Source organism: Vigna umbellata, chromosome 5 (genome assembly GCF_029865625.1).
Source record: "Vigna umbellata cultivar VRB3 chromosome 5, Vumbellata_1.0, whole genome shotgun sequence".
Lineage (NCBI taxonomy): Eukaryota > Viridiplantae > Streptophyta > Magnoliopsida > Fabales > Fabaceae > Vigna > Vigna umbellata.
In genome coordinates, this window is record NC_142169.1 from 44783673 (window position 1) to 44804092 (window position 20420).

General features: G+C 34.2%; 1 protein-coding gene across 1 annotated transcript; it reads left to right on the plus strand.

The window, feature by feature from the left end:
- Nucleotides 1–16755: 16755 nt before the first annotated feature.
- LOC124824793 (uncharacterized) lies at nt 16756–17519 on the plus strand. Its single transcript, XM_047297294.2, has one exon. It carries the CDS (start codon nt 16940–16942, stop codon nt 17237–17239), a length of 300 nt encoding a protein of 99 aa, XP_047153250.1. The 5' UTR covers nt 16756–16939; the 3' UTR covers nt 17240–17519.
- The last annotated feature ends 2901 nt before the right edge of the window (nt 17520–20420 follow it).

Consider the following 20420-nt stretch of genomic DNA (forward strand, 5'->3'; position numbering starts at 1 on the left):
AAAATAGAACCATCTTTAAAAAGAAATGAACACTTTAAGCAATGATTATGGTAAGAATCAAGACAAAAAAGGGTCTATGGCTTCGGTTCTGACTCCAACCGAGACCATAGACCTTTATAATAAAAAATAGGGTTAAATATGTTTTTAGTCCCTAAACTATTGGTCGTTTCTGGTTTTCGTCCCTCTTTCAAAATAAGGTACAATTTGGTCCTCATTCTTTTCGAAACTTTGGTTTTAGTCCTCGAAAACTAACACCGTTAAAAATTAGCTGACGTGGCTAATGGTAAACTGACACACTATTTTTTTTTTCAAGTGTTTCTCACCATTTCTCCCTCTCTCTCTCTCTTCCTTCCATCTTCCACCCAGAATATTGTATCTTCATTTCTAGATATTGGGACCTAGAGAACTAATTTTCTTGATTATAACCTCCAAAATTTTACTGGCTGGAAGAAAGTGTTCATGAACTCAAGCTACTGAGTACAAAAACAATGTAATAAAAGAATTTATATTATGAAAGAATTTACAAAATATGATGGGCCAAACAGCTACTGACATACAATATTTTTATAAAGCTGATATGCTTTAAACTTGCAGAGATAGGAGGGAATATTTAGATATTGCGAGATTTAAAGACCCAGTGTAAGCACCATTTTTATTGTATTATCCTTTCCATTTGGAACAATTTTAAAACTCTGCAGCTTATGTAAACACCATTATCATGCAGAAAAAAAATAAGCTCTGGCCAATATTTGCTTAATAATGGTGGTTCGCGATTGGGCGCCCCAGTTGGAGATTTTGTGGCATTTTGCGGTTTCGGTGTTTCTGAGTCACTACGGGTGGAAATCGGTGCTGGAATCACTGAGTCGGGCGGTGCCTATTCTAGGATGGCCGACGGCGGCGGAGCAGTTTTACAACTGCAAGTTGTTGGAGGAAGAGGTTGGGATATGCGTGGAGGTTGCGAGAGGGAAGAGTTGTGAAGTTAAGTGTCATGATATTGGGGAAAAAATTGCTTTGGTGATGGAGGAGACAAAGAAAGGGATTGCCATTTCCATGAGAAAGAAAGCTGGTTACGTTAGAGATGTAACCAGGGATGCTGTGAAAGATGAAGTTGGGTGGCAGATGGAAGGAAGAGAGAGAAGGGGAGAAAAGGTGAGAAACACTTGAAAAAAAAATCGTGTGTCAGTCTAACGTTAGCCACGTCAGCTAATTTTTAACGGTATTAGTTTTAGAGGACTAAAACCAAAGTTTCGAAAAGAATGAGGACCAAATTGTACCTTATTTTGAAAGAGGGACGAAAAGCAGAAACGACCAATAGTTTAGGGACTAAAAACATATTTAACCCTAAAAAATATTTTAAATAAAATTGGACCTATGGTAGCAATTGTCTCAATAACTGAAGCATAAAAGACTTTTGGTAGCGATTCCAAAATCAACCGAGGCCATAGATCCTATCCGATTTTAAATAATTATTTAATTTTAATGATTTATGACAGCAGTTCCTCCTAGAACCGTTGCCATAAATCCTTAAAATTAAATAATTATTTAAAATCTGATAGGATTTATGACATCGATAGCTTGTAGAATCGCTGCTAAAAATCTATTTTTTCGGTTTTCTTATAATTGAAGCAAAATCTTGAACTTTTTTTTCTCTATTCTTAACCAAGGTCAAAACTCTTCGTTCTTTATCTTATAAATATGCATCGATTCATGAACCACTGCTAATTATCAAAAATAATTGTTGTCATATTCCTTTACTACATTAATGATGGTTGGACCATGGAGAAAATCGGAGTTCGACATTGAAAAATGCTTGTATGGAAGAATGATTTTGTTGTATGACCAAAAATACAACTGTAACATTTTAGGAATGTTGAAAAAGATGTTTGTTGTTGGTGATTGAAAATATGAAAATATGATGTATTATAAATAGTTAAAATTTATTTGTGTCAGACCAGTCACTTACCTAAACTACTTAGTATCTATGGCTTTAAGATAAGGTTTATAGTTTTAATACGTGGTTAATTTTTATTTTAAGTCTCTTCTATTAGTTGTTGAGTTATCGAGGTTACGTTAGGTTGAACACATGTCATACAATTATATAATTTGTTCTTTTATTACATATTTTTAGTTTTGCACTTTATATCAATTTGAGTTTTTGAAATAATAATTCAAATTAAGAATCGATTGAATATTGACTAAATACAAATTGAATCGAATGATATTAAAATTTAATTAATCGATTGATAAAATCGTTTAATTATTCAAAAACATTGATTGAATATTTAGGGAAGTATGATTTAAGAATTGTTTGATTTTAGAAAATTGTGGATTGATATGTTTTCCATCTTGTTTTAAATCTCTTAATTTATTTTGCAATTAACGTTTTACACTTTTAAATCCCTAAACCTTTTTCATTTGCAGAAAAAAATATTAAAGTGTAAATACAATTTAATCTGTGTCGTCCAATAATTGGCTTATGTTATACTTTACATCACAAAATATAGAAAATCTTAGTATTGTTTTTATTTCACCTACGACATTTATTATCACTAACTTTCATCTCCATACAAAATTATTTCCTTTTACGTTTATGGAGTGAACATACAAAATGAACACTTAAATTTTGTCATAACGGACAAAATATTAGTTAAAGTTGGATTTGGATTATTGAAAATTTACAAAATGATTTTTTTTTGCATATTTACGTTGAATGGATGGAAATTTTGCATAATAGATAAAAATTTCGTTATACAAATAGAAATTTCGCTTAACAAATGATGTCTAGAGATTAAATTATTTTATGAAACTTGAATTTGTCTATGAAATTTTGAATTCCTCAACCTTTTGAAATTCAGTCAGCGCATTTCCCTGATCACAATCCTTTACCAGGTCTAACATCAACATATATAAAATATACTTGACAGGAATTTAAATTGTAGCACTAATTAAAATCTTTAAACTAAATAGATATTATTCAAATATTTAAAAAACTATTTGAATAATAATTAGAATTTTAATAATTTTATAGTTTTCTTTGATTTTAGAAAAATAACTTAACTACTTAAGTAAAACATAATTTTACATAATTTAGTTAAAGACATTCTTTTTTAATATCATAATTCTAAGTAATAATTAAAATTATGTTTAACAAATGATATAATTTTAAAATAATAATCTTTTAACAAAACATAATTAAATTTTTTATGGTACTATGTTATTATATTTATATTTTCTTATCCAATTTATTTTTATAAAATCTCAAAATTAGGAATGTTGATGTGTTAGATTATAGGTACGATTTGGATAAATATATTATCCCATTTAAATCAACCTAAGTTTTCCCATTTTCTAATGATTAATTGAATAAAATATATTTTGAGAAAAACATTGTCAAAAGTTGTAAAATTCAAATATAGACCTTATTAAAAAATAAGTAATATTTACAAAAATTAATTTAAGGTTTCAAGAAGGAATTCATAGTAAATGCTCACTCAACTGGTATAAAAGTGTGATAAATTAAGTTAACTCAAGTTTAATACAATCTTAAACAAAACATAGCATAAATTGTAATTGGATTGGATTAGGTTAAGTTTAGGCATTCCAAATCTAACAATTATTTCTACTCAAAATTATGAAATATCTCCTAAAGATTATGTATTTTTAAAATTTAAGAAAAAATTAATTTTAAAATTTAACTAAAGAAAAATAAAAACAAACAGGGGTAACCTTTCTTCGAGGAAAATGTATTAAGAAATATATACTTAAACACTTATTTTAACTTTAATTACCACAAATCAACATGGTTACAACCTATAAATTAAAAAATATATTTTTGCTAGTAAACAGAAGATGTGACCCATTCCCATCATGGGTCCACTTTGCGTAACAGAGAGAAGACACTGATTGATTATTCAAACAGTGAGTTGGTCAAGCATATTTTGCCCAACACCTGCAATTAATCATGATCTTGTTTGACACTTACTTTATATAACACAACAAACACTTGTTTCAATTTGATTGATTATGGTATTGAAGAATGAGTCCAATGATGTACTATGTCTATTTGGATGGGATAACAATAATATATATATATAATTCAATATGTTTTTCTTTAAACTATTCATTAAAATTATATTTTGTTCATGTTTTAAATTATGTATTAACTTTGTAATTATATTTTATAGAAAAAGTAATATATTATTGATAGCAAACAATATTTAAACATATTAGATTTTTTTTTTCCTTTCTATGATTTTTCTTTATTCTTTTTATCATTTCTTTCTAGTAGTGATGTGAGGAATCTTGGAAAATGGTTATGGAGACTAGTGATGTTGCTCAATCTTCTTCTAAGTTCAAATTTCATATGTGTTAAAATAAAATTCCTTTCATTCATAGTTGCATAGTATTCTCATTCATGTCTTTTTTAATTTTCTTCATTAGTATTTGTCTCATCAACCTTTATGTCATTTGTAACATCCCAATTTTAGGTCTCACAAAAACCTATTAATTCAATTTTTTTAAAAAAAATAGTAATATGTCAACTTAATTCTTGTAATACACATTATACAATAATACATGAAAAATGTATCACATGAATCAAATTTCAAAATTAACATAACATGGCCTAAAAAAAAGAATCTTATCAACCATATAATTAGCCAAGATTCCCCTTTTCGTAATCTTCCCCATCCTCTCGTCGTATCTATATAATTAACATTTGTATCATCATTTGCTTTCGTATAACACAAATGTTATACAATCATCACAATAAACACAAGCAATAGGGGTGAACTAATGACAATAATATAGAGAAATAAAATCATGCAAAACAATTACAAAGCAATAACTCTTCCATTAACAATCAAAGACCAAGACAACATCATTCTTGACCCCATACCCTCAATAACACTACACAAGTTTGTCAATTAAAGGCAACACATGCCAATACCCACTAACTTTACAAACGTATGTCATCTTTCATACTTCACCGCACCACTCCTGTTCACCAAAACAAGACGATTCGAGTCGTCCTTCACTGTAGCTTCGGACCTATCTCCCTTACTATTGAAGGCTCATGAGTAAAACTTCAATGTTGCTCTCGTCGATATTATGCTCATATTAGCTAGAACCCTACGAGCGAGACATTCATCCCTTTCTACCCCCTCAAAAGAGAAAAGGGCACCACTTAAATCCCAATCCCTTTTGTCACCCATCATGGACAAAGAGACTCATCTCTTTCACTGCCTTTTAAAGATGAAGAGATCCACCTTTCTACCCCCTAGCAAGAAGAAAGGTGCAAGCCTAGATTAACGAAATATTTCTACCGTCTTACAAGAGGAAAGATGATTACCTTTTTACCCTTCGAAAGAGGAAAGGTACAATCCCCTGACACTCACACTAATATTAGATAATTGCTATAGAAAATAATTACCATAACATCTCATCCTTTGAGTTTCAATATCAGAATTCACATATCCCATTTCAATAACCATTTAGAAATATCACAAATAATAACTAATCATGGATGGTTGGTTTACATTTAACGTTACCATACAAATTAATTTAAGAACTAAGCAACCAAGTAATACACCATCACATAATCATATAATATCTTATTATATATCTAAATCATACGTTACAATGGTAGTCTATCATAAATACCACAATTACAAACATAATTATACATGACCACCTCACGATAGCCACAGGCATACTTGACAACACCCCAAATAGTCATGCATCATACCAACCAGTTTATGGAATCACAAGACACATATAATAACCTCTACCACCTATTTTATACACGACATTCAATTATCATACTACAAAGAGACTTATACGGTTATCCCATACCAATAAGACAACATCCCAACCTACACCCAATATACCTAGCAACACACGAAAAATTGATGAATGTCACTTAACAACCAATGGTACAAGTCCTGGCCTTCCGCAAATGCATGGCATGCACTTTTAGGCTCTCGGCTTGCACCCATATCAACATATACCTACTTACCCTTATCCTATACTTAGTTAAACAATATCTAAACCTTTCAACTTATGCAAAACATATCAAAATGACAAGAAAATCCCAACCTATATCTCAACATGTTTTGATGAACCACTCATATACTAAATAACCACCATGCTACTTTTAAGTCTCATGGAAACTATGGTTTTGAATCAGCTTTCAATATTATCCACTGATTGTACCATCTTAAACCAATACATACATTGCACTAAATCGGTAAAATTTATGAAACCCATTACTCTACACTTTTTCTTGCAACCTTAACACCCATCCAACATCATATGACCATTGCATAGAACAAATACACGCGGTTTGACAAATATAATATGGTAACTCAAGGTTAACCATGCAACAACATGCACCCGCATCTATAATAATAGCAAAGCAACTTTATACCACACACCACATAGTAATGCACTTAAATAACAGTTAACAATCAACGTAGAGCATTTCATTTATAAGCATGGATTCTCCATTCAAAAAAATAAAATAAAATAAGGCAAAACAAAAACACCAGTTTTGTTTTCCCCAAGGTTCAAGTTTGGAATCCCTCAGTCCGCACACAACCAACCACAACTCTACCACTACGCCAAGCCATGTATTTTGGTTTATAATACAATTTAATAACTTTTAACTTATTCTAATTTTGCATACACCACATACCCATGTATAATGCAAACCATTAACACACCACATAGGACTTGTTCATGAGATCCTTACCCCACCCCCAACAAGTTCTTACCAATGTTAGCCATATAATATTAGTGCAAATAAACTTTATTTAATTAACTAAGATATTTAACTAACTAACTTATACATAAAAGTTATATTAATTTCCCAAATCTTACATCACTTCCTTTCGCATTTCAATCACCACATATTCTTGTCTCTCCTTTCTCCACCCATGCTCTCTCCCTTCCTCTTCAATTGCTTCTCCTTATGCCACCTTATCAAAAAATGTCCCCCATATGATTATAGATCCTCAAGACATTCATTGCCAAATTGTATCCACCACCACTAGAAAGATATATTAAGTATTTATGTTTTCTTTTGTAATTAATAACCTAACTAAAAATTTGGGTGATAAACTTGAGTAGAATTTTTTTTCAGTTATATTTTTCTTGGGAGTGACAAAATGGGATTGTCAAATTTTGGCGGACTATGTTATAGTTTTAAACTTTTCAACTTATTTTGGACCACACTACCTAAATTGTCAAATTAGCGGACCTACTCATTTAAAATTAAATATTAAATAATTAAAAAAATAATTTTTTTATATTATATTACTTTAAAGATGCAAATATGAATTAACATTGTAACTTACATATTTAACATTTATAAATTCACTACAAAAATAACATAATATAGTAAGGGATTTTTTATGAGGGTTAAAAACCCCTACTAATTTATGGCAATTTTAACTTAAAACCGCAAAAACTTAACATTTTTTACGGATTATTAAATAAAACAACAATTAAATTTCTTTCAAAAAAATTTTAAAACATATTTTTGGCGATTCTTTAATAGAACCGAGTAACCAAACCCTAATTTTCACCTTTTCACGCTTCATTTTTTATTTTTCGCTCTTCACCCTTCATTTTCACTTTTTCATCTTCTTCACGCCTCATATTTCATTTTCAAATCTTCACGTCTTCTCTTCTCCTTTTTTCCTTCTGACAACGGTTGATTTCACCGTTATCTGTGATGCAATTTTGATAGTAAATTAACCCTTTTTGACTTTGAAGCTTGCTTAAACTCTTGTTTTTAGTTAAATTACGTGAATAAGAGAATTGAGGTTATACTTAATGATTTTTAGCATTAATCCCCTTTATTTTGTAGGATATTGGTATGCTTTGGAAGAAGAACAAAAGTATCAAGGAAGTGGAACTCAAGAGGGACAACAAAAGCACCAGAGACAATGGCTAGAGAAGGCTTGGTTTCTCTTTTTTGGGGCCCTCAGCGCAGGTAGGCTCGCATGGGCGCCTGATTGCCTTCTTCAGGGGCCCTTAGCACTGATGTTTGCGCATCATCGCCTGCTTACCCTCTTGGGGGCGCTGAGTGCCAGTCTATTGCACTGCAAGACGCCTGACTATCCTCAAATGTTTTGTTTGCCATTTTTTGTAAATTTTAGTTGGTTCATTTATCTTTGAATGTCATTCAATCCTTTTAGGCATAAAAAATATTTATATAATTAAATATATTTTTAATATGTATATATATAAAAAATTTAAAATAAAAAAAAAATTGAAAGATTAACCTTTTAACCCACCGACTCATCCTTTACCAAGAAACGATGAGATTTTTAGCCTATTTTTGTATAGTGGACCAATCACTAGTAAAAAAAGAGGTTATTAAATCGTTATGTACACTTCGATTTCGTAAAAACCGAAGTATATCAAAACACGATGGCATTTTCGTAGTTATTACGAAGTTTTATGTCTCGGTTCAAGGGGACCCGAGACGTAACAGGTATATTGCCTCGATTAAATAAACAACCGAAGCATATAATCTTGCTCAAAGCATATAATCTTGCTCAGAGCACATGTCTTTTTTGACAAGTCAGACTACCATTTTCAAAAAAAGTTTACTACCTCAGTTTCCTAATCACTCGAGGAATAAAAATGCCTTACTACCTCGTTTGCTAATCACCCGAGCCAATAAAGCCTCCCAAACCTACTGTTGAGAGGGTCGCACCTCACACAAAAATTCACTAGTAAAAAAACAGTTTTTTAACGCGTCTAATACGCTTCGGTTTTCACAAAATCGAAGCATATTGAAACGTGGTGGCGATTTTGTAGTTAAGGCGAACTTATACGCCTCGGTTCAGTAGGAACCGGAGTCTATACATTATACTGCCTCGGTTATTTTACGAACCGGTGTCATTAAACATTTATGTTTTCGGTCTACCTTCTAACCGAGGCATATAGGTTAATTTGGAATTTTTTTTAGCTCTTTAGGTATCGGTTAGCTCTTTTCAAATTACACACCTCAGAAAAACTATACACATTTTTCTTCTTCCCCTTCCCCTAGAGCGATCTTCTTCCCCTGCGACCTCCACCACCACTGAGCGAAACCTTAGCCACCTTGTCGTCAGCCACCTTGCCGTCAACCACCTTGCCGTCAGCCACCTAGAATCGCATCCTCACCAGAATCGCGTCGGCGCTATCTTCCATGCCCATCTTCACGAAGCTCCGGCGTTAGCCTTGCAACCTTCATCTTCATCACCTACAAACCCAGAAATCAAAAAATCCCAAATTCCATGAACCCTAAATTGAGTCGTTGTTCAATCTCGTGAGATTCTGATCAACGGAGTGTGGTGATGGACAAATTTATGAACACCAAAATATGATGTCACAAACTTGTTTTTCAATCGGCAAGTATGACCGAATCGTTCAAGTAATAAACTTGGTAAGACCAAGTATCGTTCTTCCCAAAGGACTCACGGCCTAGTTTAGTTATGTGGTTTCTTAATTAGCTAAGACTTACAGACAAAATATTTTGATTTTATATGCAAAAGACGAAAATTAAATATGTATGCATGAAGTTTTGATCAATGGCAAAAAGTAAAAGATAAACACTTTCAATGAAATTTATGTATGAATATGTTGTTGGGGGTCAATTTCATCTTATCCACTCTCATATATTTTAGGAATTCAACATTCAAATCATCATTGTTAATGTCACTCTCTAAAGTACCTTTCTAGAAGGCTTCTCCCTAATCACGAGTTCATACAATTCCTAGCATTCCTAATGATCAGTTCATAAGTGCAGGAGCTTAACGACAACCAATATCATATTGGGAGAAATTCCCCGGATCTAGACTTCCCCGTACGTGCCCGTATCGACAAAACCAATAATCATGCATCGAATGAGTTAAACAATGCAAGCATTAAGCAAAGAGGAAAAACCCTAACTAATGATGAAAGAAAGCATAAGTCTTAATTAAAAGATGTAAAAACAGATTCCATATATGAGAGTTTCACAAGATTACATTGATTCCCCAACAAACATACAGAGTTTAGTTCACCATATTCATGGTGAACCTAGATGAATTACAATGAAAGAATGAAAGAATGAAAGAATAAACCCTAAAAAGGTGAAGAGGAAGCCTCAGCATCCAAGATCCTCCTTCAAAGGGGTGGAAGAGAGAGTGTTTGCTTCGTTCCAGCCAAAGATACCTAACCCTAGGAAACCCTAAAGCTTAAATACCATTCGTAAATTACAAAAACTTAGGTCCAAGCCCATTAAAGTGCCGCTCAGCGGTAAATTACCGCTCAGCGGTAAGTGCGTGTCTTGTTTTCTCCCCTCAGCGGCCATTTTGCCCCTCAGCGGATCTCCCGTGAGTGCCTGAGTGCCGCTCAGCGGTAAACTGCCGCTGAGCGGTGACTTCGGCTTCTCCTTTTGCACTTTTTGATGTCTTTTCTGATTTCATCTCTCTCCTTCTTCACTTCTTTCACCAAATTCACCTTAAAATCAGCACAAAAACACTGAAATCAAGCATAAACCTGTCCAGCTCTCTTATTTCTAAAAATATGAAGAAAAGCATGATTTCAAGCTAGTTTCTAAGTATAAAGGTTGCTTTTAGTGTCAATTTTTATCATAAAAATAACAGTTTTTCAACTGTTATCATGTGGCCGCGGGATTCTGAGCGTTGAGAATCCCCTTCACGTCTTTGTCTACGGGGAACACGCCAGATCCGGCCACCGTCACGAGTTTCTCCCCCAACGGCGCTTTTCTCCCCCAACGGCGAGTGGATCGCCTCCGCCTCGGCCACCATCGCACGTTTCTCCCCCAACGGCGAGTGGGTCGCCTCCGCTGATGCCTCCGGTACCGTCAGGATCTAGGGCATGCGAAACGACTTCGTTTTGAAGGAGTTCAGAGTCCTCTCCGCGAAACAACCTTCAGTGGTCCCCCGACGCCCTCCGAAGCTTCTCTTTTGTTGATGATGTCTTTTGTTGATGATGTTGTATACTGTGCAATGAAGCTTCTCTGTGTGTTGTGTATTGCTTTGTGGTGTATGTAGGAAGCTTCTCTATGTGTTCTGCGATGAAGCTTCTCTGTGTGTTCTGCGATGAAGCTTCTCTGTGTGTTGTGTGATGAAGCCTCTTTTGTTGAGTTTTGACCCTCCATTCCAGAAACATGCTTATTGGTTACCTGACGGTGAACAGATGATGCCTAAGCCAAAGGAGGAGCAAGAAGTGAGGAAAGCGGTGATTAGGAAGGAAAGCTTGAAGGTAGAACCGGTTAGGAGATGAAGATGGCTGAGATTGGAAAAATTAAAAAAGAAACAAGTTACTGCCTCGGTTACCTAAAAACTGAGGCATAATCCTATTCTTTTTAACTCAGTTCATAACCGAAGCATAAAACCTACCATTTTTTACTTCGTCTGTATATGCCTCGGTTGTAGAACCGGTGCCTATAAGCAAAAGTAACCGGTGCCATTTTCTCTTACTGCACTAGTGATTGATTGCATTAAAGAATGCAGTATAGTGCTAGGAAGTGACTCCTAGATCGTCTCTCAAGGACCAAATGTGGTTCAGTTTCAGATCAAACACGTAGTGGGGGGGTTTTGAAAGTGTTTTTGGTTGCGGATGAACTTAACTTAAAATGGAAATTAAATAAAACTGAATTAAAAAGCGTTGAAGTAAAAGCAAACCGTAAAAACAAAATTAAAACATTAAAACGAAATTAAAACAGTAAAAATAAATCTGGAACAAAAAACGAAAATATAGAAAACGAAATTACAGAAAACAGTAAATTGCAAAATATGAAAACCGAATCAGAATTACTGCACCAAAGTTCAGAAAACGAAATTACAGTTAATAATTGAAAGTGAAATAATCAACAGCAGAATAAAAACAACAGCAAAAATTAAACTGTAGAAAAACGAAATACAAAAATTAAATTACAGCAGAATTTAAATTACAGCAGCAGAAATTAAATTACAGAAGCAAAATAAAAACAGTAACAGAACTGGAAGTTCAGAAAATTAAATCAAACTGAAATTGAATTTAAATTCATTACAGCAAACAAGAAAATAAAATTGGAACCTAGTGTGCACACTACTCAACTCTCAACCGTAGCCTTCCATTCTCAGTTGCAAACTCCTAGTTCCAGCACCTTTGCTGTATTTTCCAGCCTACTGCCCAGCACTCTTTGCATTCTCTCCTCACTACACGGCTGTATTACACTCTCCTACATTACTCTTCATTACATTCTGGTGGAAAACTACACTACACTACTGGAAATCACACTACTGGAATGGGAGCTACTGGAAGAAAAATGGGAGCTACTGGAACTCTGGAAGAGAGCCTCTCCCCAGGCCGTAACCACTCACTGAAGGCTGCTCCCACTCCCCTTTATTGCTGCCGTGAGGTGCTTTTCCAAGAAAGACAAAAATAAAATTGTGCTTTTTCCAAGCAGCTTTTCCGTGTGTTTGTCTCCCTAGCACCTTTGTTTTTTTCTTCAATCTATGCTAAAAGTCAACAAAGGTGGGCCCTCCATGTCTTGCTTTCTTTTCTCCATAATAATCACCGTGTTCTCTTCTCTGCTTCCAAAAGTAAATCAGTGCAGCTTGTGCTTTTTGCAGTTCAGCTGCTTGCTTCTCTTCTCCATTCCATTCAGTCGTGTTTGTCTCTATGTGGGCTCTTCTTCCAGCCGTCCAAGAGCACCACTCACCCTTTACGTGGACCAGTCCCTTGCTGCCATCTTCTCTGCTGTTGGACGAAGCTTGCTGACCGTGACTTCTTTCACACGTTCCAGCCCCTTGCTTCTTCCGTGAGAACCCCTCCTTATATATGGTGGCTGTTGCCTTTGTGCACCTCCAGCTGGACCGTGAGCTTCTACTGCCAAGAGTGTTGGACATGAATGTGGCTGCTGCCGTACCGTGAGCTCCTCACGCAGCTGCTGGACTCTTCCTTTCTTGCTTCCATGAAATGCTACTTCACGATGTTGGAACGGTGGAGGATTCTGGACTAGTGCTCTAGCCGATGACCTTCTCCTACACGTCCAGCCTCCTTTCTTTGCTACTGCTGTTCTTGTTGCTGGACTGTCTCAAGCCGCTGGATGAAGATCTCCCTCTCGGTGGCAGCTGGACGTCTTGGATGGTGGAGCTATGTTCTTTCTTGCTCTCGGTGGCTGCTCATTCTCCTTCCTTCACCACTGTGAAGCTCTAAGCTGCTAGACCAAGGTGAAGATAGCTGGGCTTGCTTACTGGATGCGCTGCTTCTGCTAGACCGTGATGAACGCTGCTTTCAAGCTTGCTGGGTGCTTCTTCTTTTGCGTGAAGATGTTTCACTCTGCTGGGCGTGTAATCTGCTATTGTGTGCTTCCATGAGATCCAGCTCAAAGACGTGGTGGCCGTGTGTCTCCCGCGTGCACTGCAGCTCCAGGGTCGTGTGCTTTCCAACACCAGCTGCCTTCCCCAAGCTGTTGTCCAAGCTTTCTCATGGAGTGTGCTGCCAATTCTGGACGCGTGCAGACTTCCCGCAGGATGCCACTTCTTTTTACTAGACGTGCAACACCTCTTCATGCCTTGTTGGATGCCTTGCTTCACGTGGTTAAATGTACTGGAAGCCAAACCTGTGTGCTGTTGTTGTTGGACTCCAAAGTTGCTGTGTGTCACACCCTTTCTCCAATGCATACACCACTCCCATGTGCATCAAAAAAATTGAAACCCACACCTCTCTCTCTTTTTAGTTTAAACAAAATTGATGTCACATTTTCTTTTGACCTCCAAAATGTCCCAAATATTATCCAACAATTTTCCTACAATTAATAATGAAAATAATTATCTCAAATAATTAAAATTAATTAAAATAAGAATTTTTGGTCAAATTAAGCACAATTAGCAAAAATGGAAAAATACCGGACATTTAAGCACAATTCCCTGATTAAATCTGGTTCAATAAACTAAGTGAAATCAATAAAATATTGACTCATCACCTACCAAAAAAATCTTATGACGCGACCAATGCTTTTTCTTTCTCCTTGAGCGAACAGGCGTCGTCTTCCTCCACGAGCTTTCTTTTTCCTCCACAACACAAATAGTTTTTTTTAAATTTTTTTCATCCTCTTCCTCTTCTCTATTCGACACAGCGTTGGATCCGCGTTGTGCAAGGGAGCAAGATTTCTTTTCTCCTTCTTCGTCTTGATTCTTTTCTCACAGAGAGACCCAACTTTGGGCAGCACCAAGGGTCTCACGCAAGCCAAATAGGGTTTTCTCTTTTGCGTTGTCAAGAGGGAGGCTTCGTTCCTCTTCTCGGGAACGAGGCTTGGGAAACAGCGTGGCTGCCGGAAGACTTAACACGGAAGATGCGAGCTCCATGGGAAAGCGATGTCAACTTCCCTTCCTCCTCTTCCTCCCCTGTAGCGGCGATTGACGCCGTGGCCGAGGCCGACGAGGAGGCGAAAGCGTTCTTGGCGGAGATGAACGAGAATTGGAACGAGCGACAAAGAGGATTGAAGGAGAAGGAGAAGAGGGAAGAAAATGGCGCGCTTTACAGCGTGAAGAATATGAAGAAGGATTATCGACTGAAGAAGCAGAGGCTACACGTTGGACTGTGGTTGAAGGAGATTGAGAAGCTCGAGGAGGCAAAATTGGCCGATTCTGACATTTCTGTTGGCAATGACATTCAGAGATTGATTAGTAGTTGCTCTGAGTATACCTCTCATTCTCTTACCCCCTTTTAAATTGGATTATTGTTCTCTGATTTCGATTGTGTTTTTTGTTTGATTGATTCTGTGGTTTCTTGTTCTTGTAGTGATTTAGAGTTTGATTTCGTTTTGGGGGTTGATTTTTTGGGTTTCTGATTCATTGCAGGATGGAGCGGTGGACATTGTGGGTTGCAGTGAAAATATCATTTGATGTTTGCTATTCTGTAGTCCAGTCTAGCGGTTAAGTGAGTAATAATAGATGGTTCTGCAGATTTTGGTTTGAATCCCAAAACTAGTGATTCTTTCTCTCTCTTATTGTCCCTTTATTACTGTCAAGGGAATTATTTCGGCGAATGAGTTCTTATCTACCCTGAGTTTTGCCATGAATCCCCTTTCTCAGGTGCTCACTTTTTTCGCTTCATGGCCCAAATATTTATTCTTATTTGTTTCGTGGTTTTTGTACTTTCTTTTCCCATCACCTGTTTTCCCATTGTTGATGGACTTTGTGCTTGTTTGCAGAGGCTGCTCAAGATGGTTAACGGTTTGAGTTTTAAAGACTTTGTGACCCTCATTTGCATTTAGTGCTAAAGCTAATGCACAACATAAAATAGAGCGTACATTTTAATTACATGGAGAGGGGTGAAGGAGGGGGTGAGGTCGGATGGGATCAGTTTTGGGAATGTTCTATTTGCATGTAGTCATCATTCGATTTGGGCGGTTTTGCTTGGAGCTTGCAATATCACAACTGAACATGTAGTGAAAAAGAAAAAATCACTCTACTGCCTCGGTTGGATTTGAACCGAGGCATAAGCACACACCCCTCTACTGCCTCGGTTGGATTTGAACTGAGGCACAAGCACACATCTTTTTGCCTCGGTTCAGAACCGAGGCAAAAAGCTTACCTTTTTTTACCTCGCCTGTATATGCTTCAGTTGTGGAGCCGCTGCGTATAAACAAAAATAACCGCTGTCGTTTTCTCTTACTGTACTAGTGAATGATGGAATATATTAACCTTTTTGTCACTTCTATTTTCTTAATTAAAATATTTGAGTAAAGAAAATAGTACGATATCAATTTTGTGAAAGACTTGTTCGTTAGTGAATATATTTAAGTAGACACTAGTAAGGTATGTATTTTTGTCCTCCATGAGTATTTTGTCGCATTCAATATTTTGCTAACATTTTTGTTTTCCACAATTAGATGGTTTGGGGTTGTTTATAGTGGAGCAATAGTACTACTTCATATAACACCACATATGTCTCTATCGCATTTTGGTACAGGTATTGATTCTCCCATTCAACCTTCCACGATTTGGAGGAACCTAAACTTTAGTGTCAGCTTCATCATCAGAGAGGTATTATAGCACAAAGCTTTTATCTAATGGATATTTTTATGTTTTAAAAGTATCATTAATGTTTTTAATTATCATAGGGCTAATCTTTTTTCTTATCAAGTTTAGGTTTCATTTGAACCAACAGTTTATTACTCTATTAAAAAACTTATTCAATGGATCAAATAAAGAATTATAATTATTGCATAAAAACTTAATTACTATTTCACAATTAGTAGCAATCCTACAAGTATAAATAAATTTAGAAAAGTAAAAAAGAAGAATAACGAGTCCACAACCATAGGTTAAAAAAAAGAAGAACCAAAGTATCAAAATTGATTAATTTCACTTTTGGATGCAATGTGTTTGATTCATCAAACGGCTGTGATGATTCTATGATGATTTTACTGATCCAATGATTGGCCATAATAAGTTTTGTCTTTAGTTTCCAACACCCTTCCTTCAACTTGGTATTACCCAAATGAATTGTAATACCTTAAAAATTCCGCCCTCCATGTGTTTGTGGGAAAACCATGTGTTTGTTTACATTGGGTAACAAATGTACAAGTATAACTCAAACAAAAGTAAAACCAAATTCAAAAGTAAAGATCACACTTTTTTGTACAGTTGGGCAGCTTTGTCGGCAAGTTGGGTTTGATAGGGTCCATTTTTCATTAATGGGAAATGAAAATGGTAGTGATAGTTGGCCTCTTTAAAACCAAAAGGAACCCATAAACCTTTTGTGATAACCACAAGCACTACCAAGAACACCACCAAATTACCATTATATCAAAACCTTTGCTTCACAAAGAGTAATTGCCCCTTCAACTCCTTCATTTCCCTCATTCAACAACACAAAAAGAAGCTTTGATTTAGGTCTGTTTATTATTCCTTCTTCTAGCTGAGAAAGTGAGAAACTTACTATGTGGCGTCTTCTGAGTGTGGTGACTAGGAAACTGCAAAACACAAAGAAGAGTTCATCGAGGGTGGCTGATGAGAACATGTTTGAGGCTGCTGCAAACGGAGGAAGAAGGGAGCATGGTTGGAGTGGAATCTCTCTTATACATGGCATTCTTCATGCTCCCATATCAATTCTCTCATGTGTGTCTCATCCTGAAGCAAATGGGTCGGATGGGGTTTGGGTTTCTGGTGAATTTGTTCAGATTTCTGAAATGAATCATCTTATGGTAAATGACAGCATGAGATATGCAATTTTGATGTAGCAACTAAATTAGTATGTGAATATATCGTAGCTTTTGTAATTGCTTGGCTTGGCTTTTTCTATGAATTAGATTGGACCATAGCTTTCTTCTCTCCTCAATTTTTCCCTTTTTCTTATATTGTCTTATACTTGGTACTGGTGTTTGCATGAATCAACCAAAAGATGTGACCTACGTTTGGTTTGAATCCATGTGAGAGAATTTTCCTCATGTGTAGTAAAGAACAAGTACATGTGTTTGGAATGGTTAATTAATTATATGAGTTCTCCTTCTTCCTCCTCTATTTTCCTTTATTATCTTTTCTCTCCTTTGACTTTGAGTTTGGCTCATATGAATGTGTTTCATCTTCCTCTTGAAGTCTGTAAACCATGTTTTTTGTGAAAAAGCTTTTCAAAACACTTATGATAAATTCAAACACATGTATGGTTGGAGCAAAGATGTTTCAAAGCAGTAGTACATCTATGTGATAGAAATGGACAATTTTGTTAGGGAAGTTTCTTCTTCAAAATCTTCTTTCTCAAAATAATTTATAGAGGACTACTTTTTTAGTGCCAAAAAATTTTCAATATATGGCCGATTCTTGTCTTTTTATCAAACGAGGAAGAGGTTTTGTTATATTACTGAGCATTTAAATTATGCAGGCTTCATTCCCACCATGCCAAGAAAGAGAAAACATTTAAAAGGGTTTGGCTTTTGGTTCTAAATTTTATTTTTTGTTGTCTTGGTATTGGCTTCATGAATAAATGTTGATCTGTAAAAGAATAATGAACCACTTTAGTTCATTCAAGTGTTCTTTTATATATATATATATATATATATATATATATATATATATATATATATATGGCCAACAAAACAATTCTTAATATTGGGTTGAGTTCTCTAATAATGAATCATGACAAGTTGAGAGTGTATGAGGATTGGTCAAAGTAATTAATCTAAAACCAAAGGAAGAAATTAAATAATCAATTGGGATATAATTAAGAACGAAGTGGCATGGGTAGGTGGAATTCAACTTGCCTCACTTTATTTATTGCAATTATGTTTATAGAACTATTAAAGCACTCACTTTCCCAATATTTTCATTTAATTCTCTTTTTCATTATTACTATAACTTGTCACTTTGACATGTATAGAATAATAGTTCTCTTATTACCAGTCAATACATTTTTCTTTATAATCTCTTAATAGTATTAAAAAAAGTTTGATAGAATTACGAGATAAACTAGTTCTCTTATATAGTTTTAAACTGACATAGAACTATATATATAAATTTCTTATATAAATAAAATTTATGTTTTTTAAATAAAAACACATTATCATGTAATTACAATTTTAAATTTATATTAAGCTTTTTAGTTATTTTATTGAATTTTTAGACATAATATATATATATATATATATATATATATATATATATATATATATATATGTATGTATATATTATTTCCATAAGTCATTTTATTTAAATTAATTAATCTAGCATGTATTAATCATATTTAATTGTATTTATTTTTAAATTTGAAATTTTTTAATTTTTCTATTTCTATTAGTTTTACAATAAATCTTTTAGTTACAAGTTTGATTGCATAATGTTCGCATATTATAACATAATGAAAGATTAATTATTCAATATGTAATGTTTAATTTTTTTTAATTTAGTCTGCATAACAAATTAGTAAGTAATATAACAAATACTAAAATTGAATTAATAATTAAAATAATTATTTAGTAGTCAAATGAAATACTAAGACATTGGTTATATTTATTCAATAGTGATAACAATAAAAAAAATTAAATAAGTTAAAAGTTAAAAGTTAAAAGTTATTCAAATAAATTATTTTATGGTGCTTTACTAAATATTTTTAAATTTATAAAAATAATTTATAAGCTAATAAAATAAAGGCCTAACTACCTCACTTATCTTATACCATCAACCTCAATAAATTCAAGTTTCCATTTTTATTAAATATTTTTTAATGGAAGTCTTATTAAAGTATTATGTCACATGCCTTTTTTCCTTTTATGACAGTGTCCATTGAGGTTTCAGAATCAATCAAATCAATTTGTTTTCCCTTTTTAGTTATTCAAGCGGATAATATTTTGTTTTCAAGCTAACATATAAATTTCTTCATAAAATATTAAACACCTGATATATTTATTAATATATTCTATCCACACACACATTTACACTATATACCAAAATTAAAAAAAAATACTAAACGTAGTTAAATAAATAAAACAACTATTCAATATCTATTAAGTGTAAAAATACTAGACAATTATATATATTAAAATGTAATGTTAATAAAAAAATTAAACAAGTTAAAAGTTTCTAAAATAGTTCTTTTCTTTTTATTACGTGTCGCATGCCTTTTCCTTTTTTGAAACTGTCCATTGAGCTTTTAGATTCAATCAAATCTATTTGTTTTCCTTTTCTAGTTATTTAAACGGATAATATTTTGTTTTCTTAATAATTTTAACTTACATAATTTTCTTCGATAAAGAATCAAGCATATGTTATATTGATATTTTTATCCTAATTAATATATATATATATATATATATATATATATATATATATATAATATGTTATATATTAGTGAAATAATTGTTACTTTTTTTATGATAGTAAAAAATAAGCTTAAATACTTACTTCGTCCCATGTTAAGAGATGAATTTTTGTTTAGTATCCATCTTTAAAAATGAAGGCATTCGGTTCTCATGTTACGAAAATTTTATGACTTCAGTCCTATCCGTTAAGGTGGTAGGAACGACGTTAAAGGTTAAAGGATGTGGCAAATTACTTATCCAACGTGATAAAAGCATATTTTTTAGCAAGAACATATGAAATTTTCCTTTTAATTTGGAAAAGCAAATGCATAGGGATTTTCCCTAACATATTAATCTCCAAGGAGCTTAGCTGAAGGAGCTCATGTGAAGCAGGTGAGCTGAGGTGGGGTGCCCTAAATTCTTCGTTCTAACACAGTTTCTGAAGTTCACTAAAGTTCGTTGTTTGTGAGGTAGGTGCCCTAAGTTGGCTGCTTGGGATTGGGGTGGTTTTGTAGGTCTCGACGAAGTAGTATTGTGTCCTTCCTCGAGGTAATGTCAATGAATCAATGTTCGTCTTGCTCATGGGGGACCTCGCGTGGTGGTTCATCAAGAGGAATGGTTGGCAGCCAAA

Coding starts and splice junctions, on each gene's coding strand:
- LOC124824793 (XM_047297294.2), top strand. CDS start 16,940: ATGTGGCGTCTTCTGAGTGTGGTGACTAGGAAACTGCAAAACACAAAG.